We start from the raw sequence: 20574 nt of genomic DNA, 5'->3' as shown, positions 1-20574 counted from the left end.
GCATGTCATTTAACCTTGATGGAATTCTGTACAATACATGTTTTCATTGTTCCATTTTATAGACTCAGTGGAATTAAGTAACTTATCCACAATCACACACTGTTGTTGTTGTTATGTGCTGTCGAGTCGGACCCGACTCATAGCGACCCGTCCTTGGGTTTCCAAGGCAGTATCACTACAGAAGTAGATCGCCCCATCTTCTTTCTGAGGAGTGGCTGGTGAGTTTGAACCATCAGCCTTCTGGTTAGCAGTCAAGTGCCTTAGGCACTATGCTACCAGAGCTCCCTGATCACACACTAGCAAGTGTCAGAATTGGGATTCAAACACAGGTTTGGCTGACTTAAAACCCATTTTCTCTATTTCTAGGACCCTTTCTCAAGAAAGAATTAACCCTGTTCACTTCAAGAGAACCAAGGTGGCATGATCGGTGATATCTAGCTTGTAACTGTTAATGCCGATAGCCTTTACTCCTTTACCACTATTACCTAAGGGGCTTCTAACTGCTATGTTAAACCATTGTTCTGGCATGGTACCTTTTCCTTAGTTAAGTATTTTTTTTCTAACTTAGTTCTAAATGTGCTAGAATGGAGAAAGGCAAATACTTAGTTGTCTTTCTCTGTTCTTCCTCTTCTTAAGATAAATATTCTCTCTACTGCCTCAGAAACCCAAGGAGGAGGGGTCACTGTGAGTCAGTCTGATTTGATGGCAAATAACAACAACAACGACTCTGGATCTTGATATGAGCTAGATCGTAGAGATTGCTACCCCAGCTTACTGCATGATTCAAAAACTCATGATTTTCTCATCGTACTGTATTGTTTAATCATATTCTGTCATGTTGATTATAAATCAGTTTCACTAATTTCTTTAAATATTAGATATGCAAATATATACTTAATTCACCAAATATTTATTTTCAATATTCTAGGTAGATAAAATATAAATGATGTTAATTAAATGATAAAATTGTTGATTTATGAAATTTGAACTGTGTAAAGTTTATGCAGTATCTGTTTTATGTGTTTTTTTCCCCTTAGGCTGATTATTTGCAGCCCAAGTTGTTGGGCATTTTGGCATTTTTTAACATGCAGTTACTGAGTTCCAGTGTTGGCATTGAAGATAAGAAAATGGTAGGTAGTAATAGTTGAGTTCCAAAGTGCTAGAATATAGAATATGCAAAGGCATGATTTCTCCAAATATTCAATAAGAAGTAAACGTATGACATTCCTTATTCCTGAACAACTTTTATAAGTTTTTGAGGAGTCTAAAAAGAGAAATTGCATTGCTTGTACTTCTTTTGCTTACAAGAGGCAGAAAACTCAACCCAAACTACTTAAAGGAATTCATCATAATTGCAAGTGAATGGATAATGCACCATTCGGTAGAACTTGATTTCAGATACAGTCTTCTCAGAATCAACTTTTTGGTTTATATTCCTCTGGGTTGGTCCTCTACTTAAGTACCAAGTGTTAGCCCAAAGCTTCATGCTCACGTCATCACAATATCTTGCCCAGTGGAAGGAAGAGACCAGCTTTCTTTCTAATTGATCCAACATAATTAAATCTTATTGGTCCAAATTGCTCTGATGTGGGTCACAGCCCAGAGTGTTTCTGAATACCAGAGATGTTAGCTTTTGTGAAATAAAGTAATCTCAGTATTTGTCAGTTTATGTGTAAAATGCTTTTAACACAGTGAAGTTGCATCATGACTATTGTAACAGTGGTCACCACTGAGCATAGATTGGGATAAAAGTTCAGATACAGATTAAAATTTCCTTTCTGTTTCTTTCCACCTCTGACCCATGAATGGAAGCTTTTGTTTCAGTTTGTACCCTTAAGCACTTAACTCTGAATTTTAGCAACCAGTATAGTTCTTTTGACATTAGTTAGTAAATTTTAACCCCCAAACAACTTCTGTTCTATCCACATGGCTTCTCTCTTATTGTTATCCTAATTGAAATATGAGAGAATGACCTCAAATTCAAGAAAACTGGAGTTGTATTTTAAACCATGAATAGTTTGCATATTTTGGCACATAGTTAAGGTTGACCAGAGAGTTCTTTACTCTTTTATTAGAATCTGGAGCTATTAACATAGGTCTCATTCTGTGTTCCATGTGTATATTGTTTGCTGGGTGCATAAGCGGTTAGTTACTTGTATATTTTAATAAATCCAGATCGTCTTAAATTTATGCCATTGGGACAAACATTTCCTTAACTGTTTATCACTATGGGACTCTCCACTTACTTTAAAATTATTTTTCAAAGTTCTCATTCAAGAGTTTTCAATTCAATTCAGTTTGTTTATGTCTGCACAGCAGTTTGGGGTGGATATGAACAAAATTAAACAATAGGTATTATATCCTTAATGAATTTGAAAATTCCTATTCTGGAAAACTGCCAGGACCAAAATAACAAATCACCTTCAAGGGAAAACTATTGGGAGGGCAGGGGAGTATTTTTCAAATTCATAATTCCCACATAAGAAGTTGGACAAAATGAACTGGCCAACATTTATACCTTTTTTGTTGTCAGACAATAGATGGCACCTCAAGATTAGGATGAAGCTCTTGTTTATTTTAAAGCTGTACTTACATTATAGGCCTTGAATAGTTTGATGTCTTTGATGAAGTTGATGGGACCTAAACATGTCAGCTCTGTGAGGGTGAAGATGATGACCACTCTGAGAACTGGCCTTCGATTCAAGGATGATTTTCCTGAATTGTGTTGCAGGTAAACGATTGCCTAACTAGATTAGAGTTTTTGTACTTCCTGGTGGCACGAATTTTACTTCTTATCTCTTTTAAGGAAATTAACCTCAAACTGTAAGTAAGGTAGAAAGGTTATTAGTATAAAAAAGGAAATGAGTTTAGTTTTCAAAAACTTTTAAAATCTATCCACTTCCACCTTTTTGTTGTTAATTCAAATATTTTAAAGAAATCCCAGAATCACACTGTTTTACTTCCAAATACTTTAAAAATATAACCATCATGAATAGGAATTCCTTAGTATCATTTAAAACTCAGTCTATATTCAGATTTTCCCATCGTCCAAAAGATGTTGGCTTGTTGGAATCAGAATGCACACGAGGTCCACATGTCACATTTGGCTGCTTGACCTCTGTTTTGGTTCCCTAGTGCCACTCTGACAAGAATATATCACAAATGGGGTGGCCTTAGCAAACAAGAGTTTATTCTCTTACAATTCAGAAGGCTAGAAGTCCAGTTCCAGTGCCAGGCTCTAGAGACTGGGTGAAAGCCCCTCAAACTTGGGCTTCAGCTCTGCCTCCTGCTCCCGGCCCACCGGAGCAAGAGGCTTTTCTTTACTCAGACAGCTGCTGGCTGCTGATATTGACAAGCCCAAGCTTGACTAATAAAAAGGCACAGTCCTGATGTTACCAAACCACACAGCAGGCCATTAATTCAAATCCATTGAAAGTCCCAAGGTTGATAATACATGGTAGGCTGCTGAACAATGACATGGCTACATTCAGGGTTCAAGCATGTCATAAGCTAGAGACCATTCCCAAAGCTGCTGCTTATATATGGGAGGTAGACCACATACTCAAAGCAGCTACTCAGCTGCTCCAATGGATTCCACCGTGGTGTTAATTACCAATCTCACCATGGAGAGTAACTGCATTCAGCTGTCCAGCCACTCAGCCAGGCCCAGCCAAGTTGACACACAAACATAAGTAACCACCATAGCCTCTCTTACAAATAGCTCACTGCTTAAGTCCCCATCTCCACACCTCCTTTGGGGTCATTGAGTTTTTGGCATGTAACATTTGGCTGATGGCTGATAGAAATTTTTCTTCTATCTCTTCTATCCTCATTCCCCAGATTTTTCCTTTCCTTCCTGTTTTTCCCTATTTAGATTAGGGGCTTGATCGTGTTTAGGTTCAGTTTTTTTTATTGTGATTTGTGTGAAGGTTTACAGAGCAAATTCACTTTCCATACAGTGGTTCACATATACTTTGTCTCATGACATTGACCACAGTTTACCACAATGCAACAGCTCCCCTCCCACTTCCTCCCCATAGTTACCTCTTCCCAGTGTCCATCCATCCATGCACTCCTGCCCCCTGAGCTGTCTCCCTGTGCATAAGTAGCCCTTCTTTCTCCCATGATTGTTCTCTCCAAGGAGTGTATCTACTTGAGTTAAATGTTCAACTCATATGCCTGTCTTTTGTTTGGCTGGAAACCACAGGTGTGGGTTCAATTCCAGATCTGAAGGGCAGTTAGGGGCCATAGTCTCATAGGTTCCACCAGCCTCTATCGGACCAGCAAACCTGGTCCCCCCCCTTTTTTTTTCCTCCAAATGATTTTGAGTTTTGTTCCACATTGTTTTCCCTCTCTATGAAGGATCTCCTACATAGATCCCCTTCCAAGTGGATGACAGTGGTAGCCGGGCACCATCTAGTTCTTCTGGTCTCATGGTTGTATAGGCTGCAGATCAGATGGTGTACCAGTCGCTAGGACTAATCGTTTCCATGAATTTTGGTTTTCTTCATTCTTCTTTGCTCTGGACGAGGAGAGACCCATCATTGCATCTAGATGGCAGCTTGCTAGCTTTTAAGGTCCCAATCACTACTCACCAAAGTAGGAAGTGGAACAATGTTTTGTATAGTATGTTATGCCAATTGAGCTTGATGTCCCCTGCGACTATGGTCCCAAGCCCGCAGGTTCAACTACTCGGTCCCTCTGGGTAGCTGGCTGTGACCAAGCCGTGACCATATCCTTGTCCCTTGTCAGCTCTACTATACACCTGGGAATTCTGATCATTCACATAAACTTATAGGACCATTGTCTACCAACCCTATATATGTTTTTGGATACCCTCCCCATTTCATAGACATACCTAATAGTTCAGCCTGTCCACCCATCTATCCACCCATATACCCATGTTAGCCTTCACTGACAACGTAGTACTGTATGTGCAAAAGGGTTCATATTTGTTGTCTGTACCTCCCATGTACCTCTCTCTGTCTCATCCTCAATGCTGCCATACTGGTCACTCACATTTGGTACGTTGCCCTTCTCTTCACCCAAATCAATACTTATCTCTATCTATCTTGATTGTGTTTAGGTTCAGTTTGTTATATATAAAAAAACACTCTATTGATGTTGCTTTGTGCTTCTAATATGAACCACATAGTATTTGGTTGTCCTACTTTTGTTGTTGTTGTTATGTGCCGTCAAGTCGGCCCCGACTCATAGCGACCCCTCCTTGGGTTTCCTAGGCAGTATCACTACAGAAGCAGATTGCCCCATCTTCCTTCCGAGGAGTGGCTGTTGGGTTTGAACCACCAGCCTTCTGATTAGCAGTCAAGTGCCTTAGGCACTACGCCACCAGAGCTCCTACTTTTAGTGATGCTAAAATTAATCGGTGGGCTTAAGTAATATCAACCTGAATTCCTCCATCATTAAGTTCCCCATTAATCTTCCTTCCAGTGGTGTTAACATTAATTAATGATCATTGCCTAGGTCTGTTATTTCATTACAGGTGATGAAATGGTAGTTTTCTAATTTTATTATTCTTTCTGCATTTATTAGGGGGAATTTATCTTAAGACAAAACATACTTTCTCATTAAAATTTTGGTTACCTTGAAACATAGTTTATGTAGAAAAGGCAATTTACATACAGGATAGGCAGGATAAATACTTGAATCTTTCCCTTTATTTATCAATTTTCAGAATATGGAGTTTTTTTTTTTTCTCTTTTAGTATCATTTTGATCACATGGATTTTTATAAATGTGATTTATTTGTGTCCATGAGATTGCTATCCTTTTTTGTTGATGAAATTGTTCTGTCTTAGGCAAGTTGAGGTGGCAGAGGTGATTCAGTGGTACAATTCTCACTCTGTGTTCAGTAGATCTGAGTTCAATTCCTGGCCAATGTACTTCATGCACAGCCACCACCCGTCTGTCAATGAAGGCTTGTGTATTTCTATGATGCTGAACAGGTTGTAGCAGAGATTCTAGACTAAGACACACCAGGAAGAAAGGCCTGATAATCTACTTCTGAAAATCAGCCAATATGAACACTGTAGAATGTAATGGTCTGACCCATAACTGACCATAGGGATGGCACATGACCAGGCAGTATTTTCTTCCTTTGTGCATGGGGTTGCCATGAGTTATGGACTAACTTGGCAGCAACTAACAACAGTGCCTTATAATCACTTGTTTACATTATTTATATAAATCTATCTATTGTTGTTAGTTACTATCAAGTTGATTCCTACTCATAGTGACCCCACAGGGTTTTCAAGGCTGTGACCTTTTGGAAGCAGATAACCAGGACGATCGTCCAAGGAGCCTCGTGGTGGGTTCAAACCACTACCCTTTCAGTACATAACCTGTACAACATGTAACCATTTGTGCCAACCAGGGACTCATCTAGCGACCTACTTACATATACGATCTGAAAAGGACTGTTTCAATATTACTACTAACAATAAGACTAGTAAATGCAGTTTTAACCTTTCTGGAGGTTCTTTTTGTCCTTAGAATATATATGATTAAAGCTATATAGTCAGAATAATAAAAGAGCTCTGGTAGCATAGTGGTTAAAGCACTTGACTGCTAACCAGAAGGCTGGCGGTTCAAACCCACCAGCCACTCCTCGGAAGGAAGGTTGGGCAATCCTACTTCCGTAGAGATACTGCCTCGGAAACCCGAGGAGGGGTCGCTATGAGTCGGGGCCGACTCGATGGCACATAACAACAACAACAATAACAGTCAGAATAATAAGGAGCTCTGGTGGTATAATAGTTAAAAGCATTTGGCTGCTAACCAAGAGGTCAGAGATTTGAACTCATCTTATAGGCCTATCTGTTCTTTGGCCGTTATGCAGGAGAAAGGTAAGGCAGTCTGCTTCCGTAAAGATTCAGAGTCTTAGAAATCCTATGAGTTGGCATCGACTGGATGGCAGTTGGTTTTAGTCAGAATAGTATGTTTTAAAGTTACATGAAATAATTTTTTTTCTATATACACTTACTGGGAGCTCTGGTGGCATAATGCCTAAGTCATTTGATTGCTAACCAGAAGGCTGACAGTTCAAACCTACCAGCCATGCCTTGGAAGGAAGGTTGGACAATCTACTTCTGTACAGATACCACCTTGTACCCCCCAAAAGAGGGGTCACTATGAGTCAGATGCGACTCGATGGTAGTGTGTTGCATTGCATTTACACATTTGCTATCATCTTGATAATTCACTTAAGTTCTGTTGTTGCCATTTGATAAATGTTTCTAGGGCTTGCTTTCCCCTCTTTTTTAAATTTAAAAATTATATGCAACATTTGTGTAGTTTCAAATTCAAATCTATGGAACAGGCTACATGCAGAGAAACGTAACTTCTGTTTTTGATTCCTATACATACCCATTTCTGTTAGTTTGTATATAACCTTCCTTTTTAAGACTATAATAAACAAATGCACACACACACTTATAAATAAATATGTAACTTACTCATATTAACCTCCCAAAATGTAGCATACCATAAATGTTTCCATCTTGCTTTTTTGACTTAATATATTCTGGAGTTCACTCTGTTTAGTATGTACTGTTTATTTCTTTTATGATCTTTGTTTCTTTTTCACATTTGCCTTATATTCTGTTGTTTGAATGTGTAACTTTATTCTTTAGCTAATATATTACTGATGGGGCTTTGTAAGTAACAAAAATAATTGACTGTTAATTTCTGTTTGTTTTTTCACTTAGAGCTTGGGACTGCTTTGTTCGTTGCCTGGATCACGCTTATCTAGGCTCCCTTCTCAGCCATGTAATAGTAGCTTTGTTACCTCTCATACATATCCAGCCTAAAGAAACTGCAGCTATATTTCACTACCTCATAATTGAAAACAGGTATAGTAACTGAAATTAATAATAAAGATAGCAATTTTTTATTCGTATATTTTTATGTCTCAGGGTTTATTGTTGGTAGTATGGAACTCTTCCCATTTATTTTTATTTAAATTCCATCAGTAAGCAAAAATAATTGACATGCTTTAAGTTAATACATGCTGAACTGATGCTGTTTCAATTTTGGCATTGTTTCCATTTTAATTATATTTTAATTAATTAATTAGTTTGTCAGCAATTCAAAATTATTTGTCATCACTTCTGAGTGGTAAGGCTAAATTTAACTTCTCATAGTTAAAAGGAAGTTGAATAAAATGAAAAAGATTAAGAGAGCTCTTTACCTGTTTACCTTTCTGTAGCTAACTTCAGTTGAAACTCATTACTTTATTGCCTTAACCTTTATTTTTTAAACTTTTTATTGTGCTTTGGGTGAGGGTTAACCAAGCAAATCAGTTTTCCATTCAATAATTAATACACATTTTATTTCATGCCATTGATTATCATCCCCACAATGTAACATCACTAATCCCACTTCCTCCCTGTGTTTACCATTTCCATTTCTCCCTTCCTATCCCTTCTTGCCTTATGAACTTTGTTCTTGGGCAGATGCTGTCCTTTTGAGCTTGTGTGGTTAATTGTTCTAAGGAGTGAGTACTTCCCTAATGCTTTTGTTCATCTTATAGGCCTGTCTGTTCTTTGGCTGAAAATTTAGCCATAGGGGTGAGTTCAGTTCCAGGCTTGAAGGGTAACTAAGAGCTATAGTCTCTGGCGTTCCACCAGTCTTTATCCAACCAGTGAGCCTGCTCTTTTTTATGATTTTGAGTTTTGCTCTACATTTTTCTTCTAGTATATCGTAACAACTGTTTAACCAGCCTTTCTTCCTTTAAGCTTTTATTTCATTCTTCATTTTTTGTTAGAATGACTTTTTAAAAACATCTCTATCTGTGTCATTCTAGGATACTGGGGCATTCTGTGGTTCTCTACTTTATAACTGGTGAATTCCAAACATTCACAGCTTTTCAAAATCTGGCCACATCTTATTTCTTGAAATCCTTTCCCATGATTTTATAATATAGGCATTAGGCTATAACCAATCTGGACTGTTATTACCGAAACATGAGTATTTGTTACAATTTTTTTTTTTTTTTAATTCAGCCTGCTTTTTAGGCTACACTGTTATATATATATTTTTAATTTTTTTTTACCATTCTTTCACTTACTGTTGGTATATCATAGTTCCTTTGCTTCTGAAAAGTTAAAAGTTTAAGTTTTACTTATTACTTACCCATATGCTATTGTTATTCCCATTAATCAGTTCCACTAATTATCCAATCAGGGAGAAAGCACAGAAAGAAGGTTAATACCCTTTTATTCAATGAAAATTAAAGGTATTTTTTTTTTTTAATATTTTGTATATAAAGAACCACATAATCACTCATCTAGATCACTTTTCAAATACTTTTTTAGATTATTACACAAATATAGTCATATATTTTTAGTTTATTATAGAGGAGTCATTTCTGAGTTTTCTTTCACGTCATAGAAATGTCCTCTTTCACTCTTTTGCTAGATAGAAGACCTTAACCTCTATGAGTGAAGGAATTTTTGTTGTATCTGCGGAATCTAGCACAATACTTAGCACATAGTAGCACATGATAGTTATGTAATACATATTTATGTATGTGTTAATGAAGAATAGACTTTAAGTGTTCATAATTGGACTCAAAGATTTTGCAATCAGGCTGGACTTGACTGGGTGATTCTTCTGCTGGTTTTGCCATTGGTCACTGGTAGGTGGGTTAGGTTGTGCTGCTTCTTTTCATGTAGCCACTGAGCTGCTCTCTCTCTACACAGCCTGTCCATGTTGGTGGCCATACTTCTTACATGGTGACTCGGGGCTCTTGAGAACACAAACCCAGAAGCTTCCAACTGTTTTCAAGGCTTAGTTCCTAGTCTGCCACAGCATCTTTTCACACATTCCACCTGTTAAAGCAAATCACATGCCCAGCCACATTGAAGAGCAAGGTTTATATATTGATGTGTATACTGAGAAGCATGGTTTTTGTTTTTTTTTACACAGACTTGAGCTGGTTTTTCTTTTTTTTTTTTTTAAATTGTGATTTGGTTGAATGTTTACAGAGCAAATTCATTTTCAATATAGCAGTTCATACACATTTTCTCTCATGACACTGACTGCAATTTCCCACAATGTAATAGCTCTCTTCCTACTTCTTCCTCATAGTTACATCTTCCCTGTGTCCTTCCCTCCCATGCACTACTCTCCCCTGAGCTGTCTTCCTATGTATACACTGTCCTTCTATTCTCCCATGACTGATTTCTCCAAGGAGTGTATCTACCTGATGTAAATGTTCAGCCCATATGCCTGTCTATTATTTGGCTGCAAGCCATAGGAATGAGTTCAATTCCAGACCTGAAGGGCAGCTAGGGGTCATAGTCTCAAAGGTTTTGCCAGGCTCTATCAGATAGCAAACTTGGTCTTTTTTTTTTTTTATGATTTTGAATTTTGTTCCACATTGTTCTCCCACTTACTAAACAGATCCCCCCTCCAAGTGGATGACAGTGGTATCTGGGCCACGTCTAGTTCTTCTGGTATCATGGTCATATAGGCTAAGGATCACATGGTCTGCCAGTCCCTTGGACTAATTGTTTCCATGCGTCTTTGGTTTTCTTCATTCTTCTTTGCTCTGGATGAGGAGAGACTCATTGTTGCATCTAGATGGCTACTTGCAAACTTTTAAGATCCCAGTTGCTATTCACCAAAGTAGAACGTGTAACGATGTTTTTGTGTAGTACGTTATGCCAACTGAGCTTGATGTTCCCTGTGACCATGGTCCTGAGCCCACAGATCCAACTACTCAGTCCCTCTAGGTATCTGGTTGTGGCTAAGAAGTCACCACAACCTTGTCCCTTGTCAGCTCTACTGTATACCTGGCCATTCTTACAGCACATACAAATACACTTGTAGAAATACTGTCTGTGAACCCTTGATCATGGGCACACATCACCCATGTAGACAAACCTGTTCGTTCAGCCTGTCCATCCATTTATCCACCCATAAATCAATGTTTGCCATCACTGAGAACCCAGTACTGTATGTGCAAAAGGGTTCATCTTTGTTGGCTGTACCTCCCATGTACCTCTGTGTCTTCCTCTTCTTCGGTGCCACCGTGTTGATCACTCACATTTGGTACATTGCCCTTCCCTTCACCCAAATCAATACTTGTCTCTACCTATCTAGCAGTATTCCCTTGTATCCCCTCCTACCCAGTAACCAAAAAAGAAAGTTTCGCTCCATATATAAACCATTCTGTGACTTTTTACTATAGTGGACTAATACAATATTTGTCCTCCTATGATTGACTTATTTCACTCAACATAATGTCCTCCAAGTTCACCCATGTTATGCTGTGTTTTGCAGATTCTACATTACTCTTTTGGGTTGCATAATATTCCATTGTGTGTATGTACCATATAGTTTGGTATTCATTCTTCTGTTGATGGGCACCTAGGTTGTTTCCATCTTTTTGCTATTGTAAATAGTGCTGTGATGAACATGGGTGTGCGTACGTCTGTTCTTGTTCTGGCTCTCACTTCTTTAAGATATATACCTACTAATGGGATTGCTGGGTCCAACTGTATTTATTTGTAATTCTAACTTTTTAAGGAGTCGCCATTACTGCTTTGTACAGTAGTTGTATCATTTTACAGTCCCACCAGCAGTGTATGACAGTCTCAATCTGTCTACATCCTTACCAGCATTTGTTGTTTTCTGTCTTGTTGAACTTTGCTTTTAGTGCTGGGGCAAGATGGTATCTCATTGTTGGTTTGAGTTGCATCTCCCTAATGGCTAATGATCGTGAGCATTTCTTCATGTGTTTGTTGGCCACTTGAATATCCTGTTTAGTGAAATGTCTAATTTCTGTCTTCTGCCCATTTTTTAATTGGATTATTTGTTTTTTTGTTGTTGTGGTGTTGGAGTTTTCTGTAAATTTTAGAGATAAGTCCCTTGTCAGATGTGTTGTTGCCAAATATTTTTTTTCCCAATCTGTAGGTTTTCTTCTTACTATTTTGGAGAAGGTTTTGGAAGCAAATAAAAATTTAATTTTTAGAAGGTCCCATTCATCTATTTTTGGGGCTCTGGTGGTGTAATGCCTAAAGCATTTGACTGCTAACCAGAAGGCTGGTAGTTCAAACCCACCAGCCACTGCTCGGAATGAAGGTTGGGCAATCTATTTCCATAGTGTTACCACCTTGGACATTCAAGGAAAGGTCGCTATGAGTTGGATCCGACTCCATGGCAGTGAGTTTGATTTTCAGTTTATTCATCTATTTTACCTCTGTTTGTGCATTTTAGGTTATGCTTGATAGTCTGTTTATGCCATACATACAAAAAAAGAAAACACCCCAAACTCACTGCTGTGGAGTTGAATCTGACTCATAGCGACCTCTCCTTGGGTTTCCGAGGTAGTATCTCTATGGAAGTAGATTGCCCAATCTTCCTTCCAAGGATAAGGGCCCCTAAATTTGCCCCTATTTTTTCCTTGAGGAACTTTATAGTTTTAGGTTTCACAATTAAGTCTTTGATCCATCTGAAGTTAGTTTTGTGTGTAGTGTGAGGTACAGATCTTGTTTCATTTTTCTGCAAATGGATATCCAGTTTTACCAGCACCTTTTGTTAAACAGACAAACTCTTCCCCATTTAATGGATTTCAGCCCTTAGTTCAAAGAACAGCTGGATCTATTTCTGGGTTCTGAATTCTATTCCACTGGTCTATCTATCTGTCATTGTACCAAAACCAGGCTGTTTTGACTACTGTGATTGTATAGTAGGTTTTGAGGTCTGGGAGTATGACCTCCTACTTTGTTCTTCAGTAGTGCTTTGCTTGTCCAGAATCTCTTTCCTTTCCATAGAAAGTTTATATTGTCCAGTACTTTTTTCTGTTGGTAATTTTTTTTATGACCTGTTCAGTTTCTTCTTTTGTTACGGGTCTATTTAACTTTTCTACCTCAGTCTGTATTAGTTTTAGGTAAGTAGTATGTTTCAAGAAATCTGTCCATTTCTTCTAGATTTTCAAATTTGTTGGAGTACAGTTCTTCATAGTATCCTGATACCATCTTTTTTATTTCACTTGGTTCTGTTGTGGTGTTGCCCAATTCCTTTCTTATTCGTGTTTTGTATTCTCTCCTTCTTTTCCTTTGTTAAATTTGCCAGTGGTTTGTCAATTTTATTAATCTTTTCAAAAAACCAGCTTCTAGTCCCATTGGTTTATTCTGTTGTCTTTCTCTTTTTTATTTATTTCTCCTCAAAGCTTTATTATTTCTTTTCTTCTGGTGACTGTGGGCTTTTTTTGCTGCTCTTTTAGTAATTTTTGGAGGTCTTGGTTTAAGATGTTGATTTTGGCTGTTTGTTTTTTGATGTGTGTATTTATTTTTATAAATTGACCTCTGATCCCTGCTTTTGTAGTGTCCCAAAGATTTGCTATGTTGTGATTTCATTCTCATTTGATTCAAGGATTTTTTTATTTGATTTTTTATTTATTCTATTACCCAGTCATTTTTAAGGAAAGTGTTATTCAGTTTCCTTTGGTCTTTCTATTGTTGATTTCTAATTTTATGGCATTGTGATCTGAGAAGATGCTTTGCAGTATTTCAGTATTTTTAATTTTATTAAGGCTTACTTTATGGTCTAACTAACATATGTTCTATCATGGAGAATGTTCCATGTACACTGGAAAAGAGTGTATATTGTGCTGTTGTTGGGTGAAGTGCTCTTTAGATGTTTATAAGGTCAAGTTGGTGAATTGTATTGTTTAGTTCTTCTACATCTTTTTGAGTTTCTTTCCAGTTGTTACATCTTTCACTGAGTCTCATTAAATTTATTAAATTTCATTAAAGTCTCCTACTATGACTGTGGAGTCATCTCTTTGTCTTTTCAGTTTTTTAAAGTCTTGATTTATGTATTTTGAGGCGTTTTCATTGGGTGCATAAATATTTATTATGATTATATCCTGTTGTTCATTTGATGCCTTAATCATTATATAATGTCCTTCCTTGTGTCTTAAAGTAGTTTTTGTCTTAGAGTCAGTTTTATCAGAAATTAATATTGCTACTCCTACTTTTTTTTTATTGCCATTTGCTTGATATATCTTTTTCCAACCTTTGATTTTTGTTTTATTTTTGCCTTTGTCTCTAAGATGTGTCTCTTGTAGACAGCATATCGATGGGTTATGTTTTCTCATCCAGTCTGCAACTCTTTGTCTCTTGAGTGGTGCATTCAATCCATTTACATTCACTGTGATAGCGACAAGTATGAATTTGTTACTGTCATTTTGTTATGTGTTTTTTGATGGTGTCCCTGATTTCTTTGTTCCATATAATTTTCTGTGCTGAGCTCATTTTGTTTATGAATCATTTTATCATTTACTTTGTTGCTGTTGTTTTAGCATTTGCTAAATATTTGTGCTTGTCCTCTTCTTTATTGTGATATGAAGGTTTATCATTTTTCTTTGAGGTTACCCTGTGATTTATAATTTTCTCCCCAAGTTTTGAATGGTCCATGCTGTCTTGCAATTGTCTTGACTTCCTCACCATTTAGAAGTTCTGTAACTATGCTGTTTTTCCCCTCTTTTTTGTTTGTTGTTATCTTCATTTGCCAAGTGATGTCTCTGGTTCCTTCTTTACAATCTTGTAAGCTTATTTTACTTTGGATACTTCCATAACTTGGTTAGTTTCTGGGTCATCATGTGTGTTCCTGGTTGGTTGTTGTTTGCTGTTATTGGTTCTCTTTCCAAAGGACTCCCTTTAGCATCTCTTGTAAGGTTAGTATGGTTTTAACAAATTCCCTTAATTTCTGCTTATCTGGAAATGTCCTTATTTCACCATCATATTTGAGGGACAGCTTTTCTGGGTATATAATTCTTGGTTTGAAACTTTTCTATTCCAGAGTTTTATATATACCATCCCATTGCCTTCTCACCTGCATGGTTTCTGCTGAGAAATAGAGCTTAGGCTTATTGGTTGCCCTTTGTAGGTAAATTTTCATTTTTCTTTCAGGATTCTTTCTTTGTTTTTGGTTTTGGTAAATTTGATGATGATATGTGTTGGTGATTTTCTTTTGAGGTCTGTCCTGTTTGGGGTATGTTGGACTTTCTGAATGGATATTTTCTTGTCTCTCATCATATCAGGGAACAAATCCTCCAACAAATCTTCCACTGTTTACTCAGGGGTCTTATTTATCTCTTTCTGTTCTGGAATTCTGATTACATGTCAGTTATTCCTTTTGATGGTATCCTACATGAACCTTAGGCTTTCTTCATTTTGTTTTAACCTTTTTTTTCTGATTGATCCCTTTCCAAAGATGAATTGAGGTATTTGTCTTCAGTGTCACTAATTCTGTCTTCCTTTGATTCGTTTCTACTCCTTTGCCCTTTCAATGTGTTATCTATTTCTGAAAATTTAGTATTAATCTTCTGGATTTCTGTCTGTAGATTTTGTATCATTTCTAATTTTTTCATTTATTTTGTCATTTGTTCTTGTATTATCTTCAGAATTTGTTATAGGGTTTTGTCTGTGTTTTCCTTAAACATAATTTCCTTAATGTTTTCCTTGATCCTGTCTCTCAGTCTGTTGAAGGTACTTAAATATAACTCTTTCAAATTCCTTATGAGGGAGTTCCAATGCTGCTTCTTCCTCAGGGATGTGTTCTGGGTCTGTATCCTGCTCCCTTGTTTCTACTAATTTATCTTGCTTCTCTATGTGAACTGTGATGGCCTTTTGTTTCTGAGACATTATGATATTGTTGTATTTATATTTAATTGGTGATTGTATGTTGGAGTGATTCGCCCCAGATTTTTGTTTTGTATGTTTGTTTGATGTGTCTGAGTAAACAGGGTACTGTTCTCCTCTATTCACTAGTTGGCAGCAGTTGAATATATACCCCCTGTCTTTTTGTGGATGTGATAGAGAATGAGAGTGGCTGCACAGATTTCTGTTAACTGTTTATGAAGAGTGGTTAAGGGTCTGTCAGGCTCATATTGGTTGTCATGTGTCATTGGCCAGTTAGTGCAGAAGCAAGTGGCAGCCCTCACTTAGTAGTAGGTGGGGCTGCAGGAGGTGCAGGTATGGTTAAGTTGTATGGGCACAGTTGTGTTCCCCACTCAGTTAGAGAAAGACAGCAATTAAAAAACCACCAAAAAGGTAGAAGCAAGAGGACAAAAAACACATACCACATAAACATGGAGGACTAATCACCAAAAAAAGAAAGGAAAAAAAATAAAAAGAGGAAAGGCAATAAATGAGACAAAATATTTAAAGAAGTGCTTTAAAAACAAAGGAAATTTGAATAGAAAAAGAGACAAAAAAACACCCCACAATATCCGGGGGGGGGAGGGGGATAAGAGAAAATAGGTAGAGTAATAGAATAATGACGAAAAAAATGGGAAAAATACAAAAAGAAAAACAAGGGATGGGGAGAACCACAAGAAAGAAAAAAATAGGAACCAAGGAAAGGAAAGAGAGAAAAAGCCAAAAACTAGAACCTGGGAAGGGAAGAGAAGAATAAAAATAAGAAAGAAGAAGAAGAAATAAATAATTTAAAAACACACAAACAAAAAACAAATTCAGGGGAGGCGGGCAGGGCAGAGCACCCAGGCTCCGTCAGACCACACAGACTGGGATGGATTTCCTGGTGGCCCAGAAGGTGGGTGGAGGTGAGGGATGGCTGCACCTCCATTCACCAAAAGGATGTGGTGTGTAGGAGTAACAAGGGGAATATTGCACCTTTCCACTCCTCAGCCTCTGGTATGTCCATGCTGTCCTCCACAAGTGGAGCCTATTCTTAGTTCCCTGGAATCTGAGAGAACACTGTCGCTTTATATAACCAAAATGGTTGAACCACTTGTGAACATTCAAAATGGCTGCACCTTCTGGACAGCCAAAAATCTAAGCTCAGTTTGTCTCCTTCTTTGCTGTTTCCCTTTTTAGGCATCAGCTACCAGTGTAGTCCTCTGTGTAGCCTTTGGCAAGCAGGGCTGATTTTTAGATTAATTCTTAGGTCCTAACACCACTTGGAAATATCCAGACTGTCTGTGCCGTCAGGATCACCGACCGTCCACAGCTCCATTTGTCTCCTTATTCTCTGTTTTCGTGCAGGTTTTCTACTAGTTGTTTAGTTCACTTCTGTATCTTTGCTTTCAAAGCTCAGGGTTCCAGGATTATCTTCTGTATCTGTGTCATTTGGTTTCTGTTTTCTTTGTTAGAGATGGTCTATGTAGTTTTTCTGCCTATTCCACTATCTTATTGGAACTGGGAAGCATTGTTTTTGAAGGTCACCAGTGTAACCAACTACTACAGAATGGTTTTCTTAGATTTAGTTATTTGCCTCTATTAATTTAGCCCAACATCCTAGAGATGATTAAGAATAATACTTTGATGTCAGTTATCAACTAGCCTTTGTATGAATTAAATTGGCCTCAGTTTCAGTCTCTACTCTACATTTTTAGTGTTCTGATTATTTTCAAATAATTATATTTCTCTCACATAACTATTAGGGATGCTGTGCAAGACTTTCTTCATGAAATATATTTTTTACCTGATCACCCAGAACTAAAAACAATAAAGGCAGTTCTCCAGGAATACAGAAAGGTATTGCAATTTTAACTTACTGTTTGAGAGTTCATGGATGCAAAATTGTTCCCAAGTTACAAAATGCTGAATAGAGATCCCTTAGAATCATATATAGGGCTAATATTTTGCTGGTTAATTCCTGGTGAGTAGATAATCATACAATGAATCCATGACTTTTGGAGGGAAGTTTTAGCATTTAATTTAAAGATGTAATAGCATTAGATAGACCAGAAAGCCAAGAATAGAGTTCTTATGCCTTTGCTACCCAAGTCAACGGTGTCCTTACTTGCAGCTTCCAAAAGCAGAAGCTACCACAGCTGCATGCTGTGAGTGAAGAAAGAAAAATGTGGGAGGATTGTAATTATGTTGTGCTATAAACTATGTTATATAAATATCAGATCTACTGATCCCTACACCTTAGAAGAGGAATGATCTGTAGGTCCAGCAACTTTTAGTCTAGTGACCTCTCTGAAATTAAGAAAATATTAATAGTAATTCCATTATCACTTCAAAGCAGAAAGTATTATACTTAACCTTGGGTCAGAGTAGCAGGGTATTGACTGTAGAGTACAACATTGGTCTGAAGATTTGATTTCTTCCTTTACATGGTAAATCATCATAGTCAAAAGAAAGTAAGTAATAAAAGTAAGGAGTGAATTATTTACCTAATCCATAGAGCTCATTCAAGTACAAATTCAAGTGAAATTTGTACTTCTTATTGAGATACATTTATTTTAGGTAAATGAATTCTTAATTGGTTGAAATAAAATTTGTCTCTTATTTTAAAGATTTTAGAGTGAAATCTGTTTATCTGATTATTACCCAAAATCACATATACTATATGAAGGAAAGAATGGGAATTTTGTTGTTTTTTAAAATGTCTTTTAGTTGGGATATAATGTAACTTCTCAAGGCCTTCAGAAATGGTTCCTGAAATGGTTGATTAATAAAGTATCACTCTGTACTGTTTGTATAGGAGACTTCTGAGAGTACTGATCTTCAAACAACTCTCCAGTTATCCATGAAAGCGATTCAGCATGAAAATGTAGATGTTCGGATCCATGCTCTCACCAGCTTAAAGGAAACCTTGTATAAAAATCAGGTATACTGAGATGATATAATGAAAAAGTTGTGGAGGAGAAAGGTTGAAGTTTAAGGAAAAGATAACAGATTGGTGTACATGTTTGGAATTTAATAGTTTCAGTGAAGAGTGATTTTTGTTTTACCTAGCTTGTAAAATCTGAGAATCTGTAATCTAGAAGATGGCCTTTGAGGCTGAACACCAGGGATTTGCAGAGTGTTTGTTTATTTCTTGAAGGGTCATGATTTGACAGTTATGGTTTAGATTATTGCATCTTCTTTGAATAAAAGTGTGTGTGTTAAATATCTGTCATATAAAATATCAGTAATTTTGCCATTTTACATTTTGACTTAGTTAACTCTCTTTTATTAGTTTTCATGAAACTAAATTTTTAAGTTTACCTTTTCAAGGGACCAGTGAACTTTTTCTGACCCTTGGCAGTGTAATAAAGCTTATCCCTAACCTTGTTGACCATGAGAACTGGTGTTTAAAATATCAGATCACTAGGAGTTGCTGAGGAACTCTGGTGGTGTAGTGCTTAAGGCATTTGACTGCTAAACAGAGGGCTCATTGTTCAAACCCACCAGCCACTCCTCAGAAGGAAGATTGGGCAATCTACTTCTGTAGAGATAACGCCTTGGAAATCCAAGGAGAAGTCACTATGAATTGGAATTCACTCAACGGCAGTGAATTCTGTGAAAGCCACTGGGTAGTATAAGGCTACTAACCTGAAGGTTAGTGGTTAAAATCCACCCAGTGGTGCCTCAGAAGAAAGACCTGAGGATCTACTTCTGAAAAATCATAAACATCAAAAACCCTGTGGAGCTCAGTTCTACTGCAAAATACTTGAGATCATCATGACTTGGAATCAACTTGATGGCAATTGGTGTAAATCTATAAACTGGAAAAAATTAACTTAGTTACTCATTCTTGTATATCAAGAACTCATAAGATGTGAGAACCTAAAACCCTCATGAGTTAGTGAATCACAAAGTTGGGCTATGTTTGTTCTTAGGGTAGAAGTAAGAATTTACTTAAGACAAAGATCATAGCAATGAGAACATAGCTTCTGGGTTAGAGTTTGTGTAAACCAATGTGGGATAGCAGCCAATGTTGGGATGGCCCTGCTAGATGAGAGGAGCCTTGAATCTCCTCAGACTTAGGCTTTATGCCCTTCTAATTATGGAGTCTGCATAATAAATATAGCCTCAATCCCTGCCCTGCATTGTGCTGAAACTACCCTGTACTTGTCCTTTGCTGGTTTTCATGTAATTTAAAGAGTCTCTGAGTTTTTAACTTAATTTAGTAATTTGTGCATAACAAAGGGTCTCTGCTCTTGACATAGAAGTTTTCCAGTCTAGGTATTTCCAAGCAGATGTCCTAGTCACGTTCTAACATAAGGAAATTGTATATTGATCATCACCTTCTAGAAGTAAGTGACTGAGTCTGAAAATTCAAACATTTCCTCTTAGAGAAAAGCCACACTGGCCTTTACCTATGCCACAAAAGTTAAATCTCATCTGGGGATTCCCTGACAAGCCTTCCTTCAATATAAGCTCCTATGCTAAAAGGTTAAATAGACACTTTATGAAGGGAAGTGTAGTCATAGGAGTCTTGAAAGTCAAATTAAGGGTTAGAATAAGATACAAAAGCCATGCATTGTTACAGAATGTTTCTTTTAAATGAAGATTTTACTTGAGTATCTATACCTAGCTGATAAATTTAGGTTGGTAAGAGGAAAACTAAAGGCAAAGGAGCTTGGAGGAACCTTGGAGAGAGAAAAAAAAAAAAGAAGGGCAAGAATCTAGAGACACAATATCTTCTCAGGCTTATCACAGCAGGTAACATAGATGACCCTACTGGTATTTGATATAGAGATGGCATACCTTCCTGCATCATAGCAACATGCAAACCAGCACAGTACCACAAACTGATGTATGGGTGGTAGAACCTCTAGAATAGTACTGTACAAAAGAACTTT

General features: G+C 37.2%; 1 protein-coding gene across 1 annotated transcript in view; it reads left to right on the top strand.

Annotated features, from left to right (window-relative positions):
- ATR (ATR serine/threonine kinase) overlaps positions 1-20574 on the top strand; it is a 175477-nt gene that overhangs the window by 37014 nt on the left and 117889 nt on the right. Inside the window, exons 17-21 of the mRNA XM_007952880.2 lie at positions 1038-1130; positions 2601-2731; positions 7727-7870; positions 17437-17530; positions 18489-18614. Coding sequence (XP_007951071.1) covers positions 1038-1130; positions 2601-2731; positions 7727-7870; positions 17437-17530; positions 18489-18614 — 588 coding nt within the window. The remainder of the gene's footprint in view (positions 1-1037; positions 1131-2600; positions 2732-7726; positions 7871-17436; positions 17531-18488; positions 18615-20574) is intronic.

Source organism: Orycteropus afer, unplaced genomic scaffold (assembly GCF_000298275.1).
Source record: "Orycteropus afer afer isolate SDZICR_OR568_19922 unplaced genomic scaffold, OryAfe1.0 scaffold00363, whole genome shotgun sequence".
Classification (NCBI taxonomy): domain Eukaryota; kingdom Metazoa; phylum Chordata; class Mammalia; order Tubulidentata; family Orycteropodidae; genus Orycteropus; species Orycteropus afer.
This window is presented reverse-complemented; position numbering and strand designations above follow the sequence as displayed.